General features: G+C 41.6%; 1 protein-coding gene across 2 annotated transcripts in view; it reads left to right on the top strand.

The window, feature by feature from the left end:
- The window catches only part of CACHD1 (cache domain containing 1), a 228,154-nt gene that overhangs the window by 151,948 nt on the left and 63,963 nt on the right, over positions 1 to 12,243 (top strand). For both annotated transcript variants that reach the window (XM_037743111.1, XM_017541535.2), the window contains exons 5-7: positions 6,440 to 6,566; positions 9,747 to 9,891; positions 11,186 to 11,402. In XM_037743111.1, the coding sequence (XP_037599039.1) occupies positions 6,440 to 6,566; positions 9,747 to 9,891; positions 11,186 to 11,402 (489 nt within the window). The remainder of the gene's footprint in view (positions 1 to 6,439; positions 6,567 to 9,746; positions 9,892 to 11,185; positions 11,403 to 12,243) is intronic.

Below are 12,243 nucleotides of genomic sequence, written 5' to 3'. Positions count from 1 at the left end.
TGTATGATGCTCAATACATTTTCACTGTTTTATTATCAAAACAGTTTTATTGATGTATAATTGACATCCAGTACACTTCACATGTTTAACATGTACAGTTAGTACATTTTGACATGTATAGACCCATGAACTCACATAAGAAGACTTTTTATCTCTCCATTTACCTAACTATTTCTATGCTGGTTGCATTGGCAGACTTTCTTAATCAAGGCAGTGGTGTTTAGAGAAGGGAGTGTCTAGCATTTTAAGACCTATTTAATGTTATCATTGCTTCTATATTGATGTAGTCATAATATTTAATTTATTTTTTTTATTAAGTTTGGCATTAGACTGGGTTTGGTGGCTCATGCCTGTAATCCTAGCACTTGAGGAGGCTGAGGTGGGCACATGATGTGAGGTTAGGAGTTCGAGACCACCCTGGCCAACATGGTGAAACCCCGTCTCTACTAATAGTACAAAAATGAGCTGAGCATGGTAACCAGCCCCTGTAATCCTAGCTACTCAGAAGGCTACGGCAGGAGAATCGCTTGAACCTGGGAGGCGGTGGTTGCAGTGAGGCAAGATTGCATCACTGCACTCCAGCATGGGCAACAGAGCAAGACTCTGTCTCAAAAATAATAATAAATAATAATAATAATTAATAATAATTGGCATTAAAAGGAAGTAAGATTTTAGAACTTAACACACAAAAATACAGATCATCCCAGCCTGTGTGCTACAGATACCAATCCTGCAGATCTCAAAGAGTATGTGCCTCAATGTGAAAAGAACTGGGAGTCTCTGCTTTAGAATACAGAGATGAGTCATGTATAGATCTTGCCCTCAAGGATCTTAGAATCTAGGGATGGAGGAGCTAGAATGTACCTATAACAACGATAATGCAGAGCAGAATGTAGGAGAGGTAAAACACTGGAGGTAGACTTAAGCGAGTGTAGTAACTAACTTGGGGATAAACTTCACTTAGGAAAAAAACATTTATTGCCTCCTGCACATGTGTCTGTCTGAGGTAGGTGTGTAGAGCAATTTAGACAGATACAGACCCTGCCCATTAATCGCCTAAAGCCTAATGCTGTGCATCATTGCTCAACGGGTTGGGCGTTTGCCCAGCTTTTATCCTGGACCACTTCCAACATTTTTGAGGAAAGAGTGAGTGTGCAGGACCCTGTGGTTGGACACCAGCCCAGGTTATCCAGCAGCTAGACACCTAACTGACTCATAGGAATGGGGGAAGCCCCTTCTGGGTTGCCTGTGTGGATAATAAGGCTCTTATTCACCTCCACATCTAGGTCAGAGAGGGGCCGCCTGAGATGCACAGCACATTGATAGATTACTTCTGGGCCCCAGGGGCCTCATTACCATCATATCCATCATCTTGTGCTAGTACCAAATAATGGATGTAATTTAATCAGATGCCAAAAGAGTCCTCAGCAGGCGAATTGGAGAAACCTTGCCTGAAACTGTGCTATAGTGTTGAGATGATTATAATGAACCAGAATGATCTTTGTGGTGAGACTGAATGTATCATGCACTATATGAGTTCTGATTTATTTTTAAAACATTCTTGCTCCCATTGGCTCCCCTTTTAATAGTTTCACTGTAGCCTGTTTATTGTTACAGATGTTACTTTTAAATGAGGTCATTGAGCTTTCCTTTACTTCCAAAGGCAATGTTTGCCTTTTTATTAAGGGGTTGGCAGGGCTGTCTGGAGAACAGTGCTAATGTGAGATCAAGGTTAAAGCTTCAGACCCCAGGAGACTAGGTGGAGAAAAAGCCTCTTCCATGTTTACACACACTCATGTCAGCCAGATGTCTCACAAAGGGCAAGTTTCCTGGCAGAGAGGCAAGAAGACAGGCACTGTGGTCACAGACTGCCTTGACTCTCATGGCCCCTTCTTGCCCACTGTGAAACCTCAGGCATGTCAAAAACAAGCTCCCCAAGCCTGTTTCCTCAGCTGTCACTTGGAGATAATAATTTTTGCTCCTAGGACTTTTGTGAGGATAAAATGTGTTACAGCCCCTTGGTATGCATGAGGAATTTAGGAAGGGAAAGGGATGTAACAGCTAAAATTCTAAGGCTTTGGAAATACTTTAAGTCCTATGTGTAGTATGTTTTGCATAGCTTTGTTGGAGGACTGCTGAACAAATGTAGCTTGCCAGTGATTTTTGTAAATAAACTTGTATTGGCACACAGCCCATTCATTCATTTACAAACATCTATGTCTGCCCTCTCAAGGACAGATTTGGGTCATTATGACAAAGACCTTATGGTCTGCAAAGCCAGAAATATTTACTATCTGGCCCATTACAGAAGTTGGCTGATCACTGTGCCAGACTGAAGGAAAGTTTCTATACAGAGATCTGGTCATTTAAAGCAGTTAGGGATAGGGGATGAGTGGGAATTCTAAAGTGTTCCTGCAAAAAGTCGAATACTGAATGTTGTCACGTATAAGTGGGAGCTAAATAATATGTGGATTTGGAGAGAGAGAGAGAGAAATGATAGACGTTGGAGACTTGGAAAGGTGAGAGGGTGGGAGGCGGGCGAAGGATGAAAAATGACCTAGTGAGGACAGGTGCGGTGGCTCACGCCTGTAATACCAGCACATTGAGTAGCTGAGGCAGCCAGATCACTTGAGGTTGGGAGTTCAAGACCAACCTGGCCAATATGGTGAAACCCCGTCCCTATTAAAATACAAGAATTAGATGGACATGGTGGCAGATGCCTGTATTCCCAGCTACTTGGGAAGCTGAGGTGGGAGAATCACTTGAACCCAGGAGACAGAGGTTGTAGTAAAGGAAAGAAAAGGAAATTACCTAATGGGTACAGTGTATACGATTTGTGTAATGGTTACACTAAAAGCTCAGACTTTACCACTACACAATATATCCACGTAACAAAACTGCATTTGTACCCTCTAAATGTTTAAAATTTAAAAATTAATTTTTAAAAAGGTGTTCCTAAGTGTCTATGGAGTTCACTCCATTCTAATTGAAATACCTGAAAACTTAGTGCCTGTTAAAAGACTGGTTTGCTGAGGTGATAATTAAATGGTATATGTGGGAGCATAAGCACAAAGCTGGCTCATGCAGATGTCTGGTAGATGTTTGCTACAGTCAAGTCTCCATTTTGTTTCATCAGACCCCACATAGGTATAACTCTGTTTGGCTCTGGGCGTATGTTTCAGGTAGTGGCAGGTTGATAGAGGCAGCACCATGGGGCACTTTTGTGGTCCAGTCACATGCTGTCCCAGCATTTTCTTCTGTGTAAGTCATTGACAACGATTAGCCTAAAATGAGGTTTACTGACCAATGTCTTTATCTTGCCTCATGCTTTGAAGCTGTTCCAGTGATAGGTGGAGCCAGCACTAAAGTCATACCTGAGTATGTACATGCAGGAAATAAAGATGAAACTGGCATTTTAACACCAACCACATATTTTCATGGCTGTCACATGTGTTAATTTTTGGAAAGCAATCAAAGCATTTGCCATGGCTCAAAAAGATAGTCGTCAGAAAACATTGTTAATGGCAGAAAGACCCTCTACAAAGTAAATAAAACATTAAAAATAGTGAGCCTCACTTGGATGGAGAAAAGGAAAGGAGTTTAATATATTGTCACTCTGTGCTCTACATCATATGTAGATGGCAACAGCAAATGCTGTATACTTATATGTGCATTGCCTTTCAACAAGTCATTGAGAGGAACTTGGCCTCTGGCTTCCTGCCTTGCTAACTGAGCGCACTCTGTAGTGACCTTGCTATAAAGCTCTACTCCCCTCCTCTTGCACATTGATCACCTTGGGAGGTAGGTATATTCTCAATGTACATGCCCAAATGGCAAAAGTCCACCATACTGTGTAGAAGGCACCTAGCATAATGCCTAGAGGGTCATAGACACTGACTCAGCACTTGTTCCCAACACCATCTCAATGACAACAGGTAGATCTTTCCTGTCTTTGGATTTCCATAGCTGTTCTTTGTACCTCACCCAAGCTCTTAATCAGACACTATGATAATTATTAATTAAAGGTTTAGTGTATATTTCCAGTCTCCCTCAATTAGTCTTTCTTTTGTAGGTAAGGATTTAATATTTTCCCTCTCCTTATTTCCATCCCAAAAAGCAGTTCCCTGCCCATGGTAGGTGAAGAACAAATCATGAAAATTTGGTCAAAGCCAAGCAGATATCAGGATAATAGTGGATGTAAATGCAGTAAACTAGAGACAGTGGAGACTGGAAGCAAGTCCTGTCTGTCACTATCTCAGGGCTGGGCATGGTGGCTCATGCCTGTAATCCTAATACTTTGGAAGGCCAAGAGTTCGAGGCCAGCCTGAGCAACATAGTGACACCCTGTCTCTGCAAACATAAAAAAATTAGCTGAGTGTGGTGGTACCCACCTATAGTCTTAGCTACTCAGGAGACTGAGGCAAGAGGATCACTTGAGCCCAGAAGATCAAGGCTGCAGTGAGCTGTGATTGCACCACTACATTCCTGTCTGGGTGACAGAGTGAGACCCTGTCTCAAAAAAAAATTAGAAATACAAAGATAGGAATTCAGTCCTGCTAATATACCAAACCTCCAGGACAGGACAGCCACTGTCCTGAGTGTCAAGGAGACAGAGTATACCATCGTCTTACCTTCTTGGAGTTCATGATGCTCTAGAGGAGGGGAGGCAGGCACATAACTGTTGCTCCTGAGTTCCCAGGGAACCATCACCCCCGCAATATCCTGCAAATCTTTGTAGCTCCCATTTCAGAATGTAATTCCTGATGCTACGTATGGTATAAAAACATATACTATAATTAGTCCACCCACTTTTATTTGAAGCCAAAGGATTGGTGAGAAACATCAGAAGAGCTATGTTCAAGACATGATCTTACCACCTGCTAGCTGTGGATATTTGTTTGTGTAGGAACTGCTTACACTCACTGTGCATGCATTGTTCTAGCCTATATGGGGGACAAGCCCAAGTTCTTCATTGCATGGACCTTAACATTTAACTGGGGCTGGGGAGGGAGAAGAGAAGGATGAACTGGTATTAAGCAAATGGTATTTCAGATGGTGATAAGTGCTATGAAGAAAATAAAACATGACAGTGTTATAAGGGACCATTTAATTTCTTTGAGCTTAAGTTTCCTCATTTGCCATATGAAGATAAGACTACATATCATGTATTATTTGATGAAACTTAAATATCCTGTGTGAAAGCTCTTTGTCTACAATAGAGGTAAAGATCCATCATTGTTGTTAGAGTCATGCCTCAGCCCTGAAAGTCATACAAACAGATCCTTATTTGATCACATGGGTGTTTAAAGGTTAATATATTTTCTGGTCAAATACACCTCATGCATCCCTTCCTTTTTACTTTTGCTCAGAATCTTCCCTCCACTGAATTTCTTTTTTTCCCCATTTCCATCTGTATAACTCTGCTTGTGTATCAGTTATTACAATAAGGCTTGTTTTTTGCTCCTCTTTGTATATCTTGCCAAATATAAAGCAGTGACCAACGCATAGTAAGTGGGTAATAAATAGCTGAGTCAGAATGGAGCAGAGCAAAAGATTCTAAGGGCTCAGAAAAGAGAGGGAATTCTGATTGCAGGAGAGGGTAAGAAAGACTTCATGGAGGTTGTGGGATAGGATTGCACACAACAAGGCAGCTGGCACTTGGGCTGAGGGAATGGCAGACAGGTCAGTGGTAGGGTTGCTGTGTAGATAGGAAGGAAGGCAGTACAGCATGATGTGAGGAACACAGGAGTCAGGACAGCCACGTTTGAATCCCAACTTGGCCATTTACTGATGAGGTCTTTGACAAATCACTTAAGCATATTTTCTCAACTCCAAAGTAGTGGTAACAGTACCACCTACATCTTGGGGTTGCTTTATGGATGACATGAGGTAACATAAGGAAGCTTGTATCCCAGCACCTGGCACAGAGAAATCATTCCGTAAGTAACAGCTTTACCGAATGATTATGGCCTGTCTTTTTAAGTGCTGTGTATGCTGTTTCCTTCATTGTGAAGTAAAGGCAAGGTTTAGGTCACAGGGCTAGTCCCTCTGGTGATGAGGCCTATTAACATCATTGTTTTCCACAGTTAGAGACTGTACCCCAAGCCAGCTAGTGTGTGCTAGCCCAACAGGGACCAGCTCAGTGTGGGCAGAGACTAATGCAAATGAATCATTTGCGCTGGAAAAATAATCCAAGACATACAACGTCACGTTACAATATTAAGAGTAATAACTTCACTTAGCTGAAACATTATGTTTTCTGTTCTTGGGGTAGTTTTTAAGGGGAAGAAAGAAAATGCTTCATAGGAAATTTACAACCTTGTATCTAGTGGGATTTCTTCAGACTACAAGCAGTTTATGCAAAACAGATGCCTGAGGAGTGGTGCCTGCATGCACCTGTGGATTTGGCGATTATATTTCATTTTCCTCACCCCTTTAGTTCTTGCAGACAACCTGAAATCCAACCCTGGAATTAAGTGGCAATATTTCAGTTCAGAAGAAGGAATTTTCACTGTTTTCCCAGCACACAAGTTCCGGTGTAAAGGCAGCTATGAACACCGTAGTAGGTATGTTGACTTACATGCTAACGTTTTTAATTATTGCTTCAGAGTGATCTACATGAAAGATAAAACTTCTCATTTCTGCTTATGGCACTGCCTCTAAGCTGTGGATTCAGAAATCTGCAGTTGTTCTGAAGTGAACTCACCATTTAGTATATGTGGATATGAAATGCCAGGGAAGGGTAAATTACAAAACCCAGAGCTTTTCTATAGCTATCTAATGTGCCATATGAAAAATTCCACTTTACTAGTGAAGTCAAATTGTGTGAAATACCTGGAATGTTTAGAGTTTCAGACTTCTTTTTTGAAATGTAAATGATGGTATCTTCTCTATAGTACAGCCCTAGAACATATCTCAGAGTAGAGTTTGTGATACTCAACCCCCCTTTCCATGGTGACTAGCTTGGCCATACTGGATGAAATTTACATGCAGATTTTAACTACTAGAAGTTTTGAGGTGTGCAGAAAGCATTGGATTAAAAATCGCTAACATCCTGCTTTTCTCACTCACAGACATGACTTGGGATTCTACCATGTAGCCAGAAGGGCAATAATGGTGAGATAATTTGTATGACAAGACTCATTAATTATAGAACCCCCAAAGCAGATACACTTTCCCATTTAATCCCGACAGTTTCCTGTTCGCGGTGTCAAATGTTTGATGGCAGAACATCTGGAGCTCTAGTGCAGGGTGCCCACTTTGCACACCATTTTCTGGAGTCTACACAATTACTTTAGCTTCATCTTTACTTTAAATTGTATCTAGAATTTTTCCCCAAGGAAAATACTTCATCTGTGCTTTTTCTAAGAGATACACACACACAGACACGCACACACACACGCACACACGTGCGCGCACACATACTCTCTCTCTCTTTTCCCTGAGACAGAGTTTTTTGCTCTTGTTGCCCAGGCTGGAGTGCAATAGAGTGATCTTGGCTCACTGCAACCTCCGCCTCTCAGGTTCAAGCGATTCTCCTGCCTCAGCCTCCTGAGTAGCTGGGATCACAGGCGTGCCACCATGCCCAGCTAATTTTTGTACTTTTAGTAGAGATGGGGTTTTGCCATGTTGAACAGGCTGGTCTCAAACTTCTGACCTCAGGTGATCCGCCTGCCTCAGCCTCCCCAAAGTGCTGGGATTACAGGCATGAGCCACTGTGCCCTAAGATATTTTTATTGTGTGTTTGGTTTCTTCCTTTCCCTCCCCACATATTCTGATGAAGACTTAGGTGTCTTGGAGACCAGACCAGAAGTCATGACCGTGGATTCTCACAAGAACAAAGACCACCATGAACCATCTAATTCTCATTTGCTTCTAAGAAGAGATAGGCTAGATGACATGCTGATTTTAACGAAGCACTGGTGAAAGAAAATTTAAAAGAGAAAGCAAAACCTTGTCAAAAATCAGCTTCACCCTACACAAGGCAATTTGGAAAACTTTCATGTATCTCTACCATAAATCTGCACTAATTAGCCCTTGAACCTATCTTCCCTTGGCTAAATAATCCACATTTCTCTCCTCATAGATTGCTGTTTTCATATCTTGTCCTAACTGCTTTCTTCTTATGCCTTTGTAAGTTCTCTACATCCATTGGAAGCATGGAGTGGATTTCAGGACATAGCAACACAAGGAAGGAACTGGTGGTTATGAATCATGCTACGAGGACTGTCCCCCAGTTTGTACATTTAACGTTACTATTTATATATCCCACTAAAGCAGCTTTTAACAACTTAATGTGACAATGCCAACACATATCCCAAGTTTAATTTATGTGAATTGAATTTGAACAAAGGAAGTGTGTCATTTTAAAGAAAATCCATCCACCTAGCTTAGAGGATCTTAGAAGTTAAATAGTTGACCTACTTGTCAGTGTTGAGATGATCAGATTTTCCTTCTTTTCTGTTTTCTGTTTCATTTCTGTAGCCACCTCTCCTGGATTCTTTTTATCCCATTTCCCTAGTGACTCAATGGTATTGACTAGTGAAAATATAGTGGTACTTTAGTAATTACTGCAAGACTTTGGGCTTGAGAACAACTAGTGTAAATTTGGCCAGATTTTGAGGTTTTTTGGGACTTTGCCTCCATTTCTTAATTTGTGCCCAGGCTTTTGTGATTCAGCTGGCATCTAACATTTCACAGGAAAACCTAGTGTTTTAGGGGTGTCAGTAAAGGAAAGAATTCTCTTGAGGCTGATTTGCTTTCTTAAACTCTGTCTAATTTGTTCCAGCTTTAAAACTGTGAATAGAGACCTCATTAAACCTCTTCTCACAAACCTTCCTGCACTGCACATTAGCAGAAGGCTGCTTTGATAGGAGGCATTTCTCCTTTGTGTCTGCCCCCACCCCCACTTTTTTAATGTGGGCAAACAAAAACCTGGCAAGAAGAGTGGCTATCACAGACTTGGACAAATTTTGATGGTACAGTTTTAAATACCCAGATAAGGGGCCTTTTGGTGGCTGACCTATGTGAATTGTTTCGGTCCAGAAAAGAAAGGGGCCTCTTAGCAGGAGCCTTTGTATGAGAAGAGAGAAACCAAACTTGCCATTCAAAGCTGCTCAGCATGCTCACGGTTTATAGGCTGCCCCAACCTCACTTCTAGCCAAGCCCCACTCTGCAAATCTGCAGAGGAGAATCCAACCCTGGTGAGGGGACTTTTTTCTCCTTGGCTGGTCTCTTAGCCCAAGGGGCTGCTACTTCCACATCCTTTAGCAAAACAGGTACACTGGGCAATACCAAACAGAGGCTGTGCATAATTTACATGTAGATTTTAACTACTAGAAGTTTTGAGTTGTGCAGAAAGCATTGGGTTAAAGATCACAAACTCCTGCTTTTCTCTGGAAAAACAAAAAAATAAAAAACAAAAGAGAAAGAAAAGCAGGATGTTAGTGGTGCTGAAAAAGCCAACCTCCGAAAGGGTTTGCTGCTGAAAAACTTCTCTTGTCTGCTTTGATCTTTAAAGGCATAAATTACCCATCCCTGTTCTACAGACACACTTTGTTGTCTTAGGTATTATTTTCAATGCACCAATATGGTTTTTCCTTCCATGTGGATCTCTTCATCTTTGTGCCATCCTTGGGAGAACACAGAGACAAACATGCCCATGCACTGTAGTGTTAACAGCTCTGTTAAGTTGAGGCCCTTTACGTAAACCAAGACTGACCTGAGAGAGCTTCTCCTCCCTCCAGACCCATCTACGTCTCTACAGTCCGGCCGCAGTCAAAACACATAGTAGTGATTCTGGACCACGGGGCTTCAGTCACAGACACTCAGCTTCAGATTGCCAAGGACGCGGCTCAGGTCATCCTCAGCGCCATCGATGAACATGACAAGGTGACTGTGACCCCTGTGGCATGGAGTTTTCCTTCAATGCCTCTTTTAAAGTACTTTATTGTTTTGTGATATACAGATCCTCCTTGACTTACAATGGGGTTTCATCCTGATCAATCCATCATAAGTTGAAAATGCATTAATACACCTGAGCTACATCACAGCTTGGGCTAGCCTACCTTAAACATAGTCAGAACACATAGGTTAGCCCTCAGTTATGGTAAATCATCTAACACAAAGCCTATTTTATAACATAATAAAGTATTAACTATCTCGTATAATTTATTGAATACAGTATACTGCAGAATACTGTATCAGTGGTTTTCCTTTGTGATTGCATGGCTGTCTGGAAGCTGCGGCTTGCTGCCACTGCCCAGCACCATGAGAGAGTATCAAGAGCCTGGGAAAAGATCAAAATTCAAAGTACACCTTCACTGCCTGCCTGTCGCTTTTGCACCAACGTAAAGTCAAGCCATTGTATATCAGGGACCATCTGTGTATTTTTTTAATCCATCTTTAAAAGGACTTTAGGAAAAGAATAGTTTTTATTCTGGTATTTCAGGAACCAGCCACCAATCCAAAAACCTCTTTTGTAACTACCACCAAGTTTAGTCTTATACTTCTTTATGGCTCATGGTAAGATTTCTAATTAGCCACGACATGCACACTGGAAGTTACGCTGAGGAGAAGAGGGGTGGGGGATTTGGATGCTGGTGGATGCCTGAACTTTATCTCAAGATTGATGGGAAGTCAGGGAGAAGGGAAAGCTGTTAGTGGCTTACTAATCTCTGGGACACCTCAGAGAGAGAGGTGTGGGTACAGCTAATGATAATCTATTGCCTGTGGACATTTTCTGCTTCATCATTTTGACTTTGCCAACTCCAGAGGTTTTGCTCACTAACCTAGTGGCTTAAAACACACACACCTCACTCTCTTACCCTCACTTTCACCTCCAGTTTGAAAACCAGGATAGTCATTCTTGCTGTGACTTTTCTCTGCATAAAATTGTGTGTGTGTGTGTGTGTGTGTGTGTGTGTGTGTGTTTAATGTTACATGCGAACATAATACTACTACTTCATCTTGTAACAAAAAGCAAACTCTAGAGGTTTCTCCACTTTACCAGTCCTTACAGATCCTTTTCAAATTTGATAGATTGATGGCTCCAGGCATTTATTTTGAAACACTCAAAATCTGTTCTGTAGGCCTTCTCACTCCTTGGCCTCTTCTGTTACATAAATAAATAAACCTTTAAATGGTAGGATAACAAGTTTGTCTTTTTATTTTTTCTTTCCTCCAGATTTCTGTGTTAACTGTGGCAGATACCGTCCGGACTTGCTCACTAGACCAGTGCTATAAGACCTTCTTGTCTCCAGCCACCAGTGAGACAAAAAGGAAAATGTCCACCTTTGTTAGCAGTGTGAAGTCTTCAGACAGTCCTACCCAGCATGCAGTGGGATTCCAAAAGGCATTTCAGCTGATTCGAAGCACAAACAATAACACAAAGTTTCAAGCAAGTGAGTGCATTCTCTCAGAGGACTTAAAAGCATACCAGATGAAGGTGGCAATAAGAATATATTCTAAATTGATCAAACAATGATGTTTAGAGATTTTGTTTATTTATTTATTTACCTCGAGACAGGGGCTTGCTCTGTCATCCAGGCTGGAATGCAGTGGTGTGATCATGGCTTAGCTCACTGTAGCCTTACGTTCCTGGGCTCCAGCGATCTTCCTACCTCAGCCTCCCAAGTAGCTGGGACCACAGGCATATGCCACCATGCCCAGCTAACTTTTGTATTTTTGGTAAAGACAGGGTTTTGTTGGCTGAGGCCTGTCTGATCTCAAACTTCTGAGCTCGAGCAATCCACCTGCCTTGGCTTCCCGAAGTGCTGGAATTATAAGAATGAACCACTGCGCCCAGCATAGAGGGATTTTTTTTAAAAAATTGATTTGGGATAAAATTGTAACGTGTTGTCTTCATGATCATCTCATACTAGGATATTACTGAACTTTTCTCATCTTTTCAAATCAAAGATGGTTGGTCTGTACAATTTCTTGACTCTCAGAGCCCCCTTCCTGCCCCTTTATTTAGATCATGTTCCCACTTATTTCCCAAGGGAATCTCCACATCCTTTCTAATGCTAATTGTCAGTTTTGCTTGCTCTTTGACTTGGAGTGGAAGTCTGCTTGTGCACATGTGGACGAGAAGCAGACAGTAGGAATTCTTGCCTGGATCCTTCCTTCTAACCATCTGTCATTTAGATGAGCATAGCCCTTCAAATGTACAAAGGCACCTTAATTTTGTTTCTGGTTTTTTTTTTTTTTTTTTTTTTTTGTACTTTAAGTTCTGGGGTACAT

The sequence above is a fragment of the Cebus imitator genome, unplaced genomic scaffold, assembly GCF_001604975.1.
Source record: "Cebus imitator isolate Cc_AM_T3 unplaced genomic scaffold, Cebus_imitator-1.0 Scaffold135, whole genome shotgun sequence".
Classification (NCBI taxonomy): domain Eukaryota; kingdom Metazoa; phylum Chordata; class Mammalia; order Primates; family Cebidae; genus Cebus; species Cebus imitator.
The sequence above is the reverse complement of the archived record's forward strand: the minus strand, read 5'-3'. Positions and strand labels throughout refer to the sequence as shown.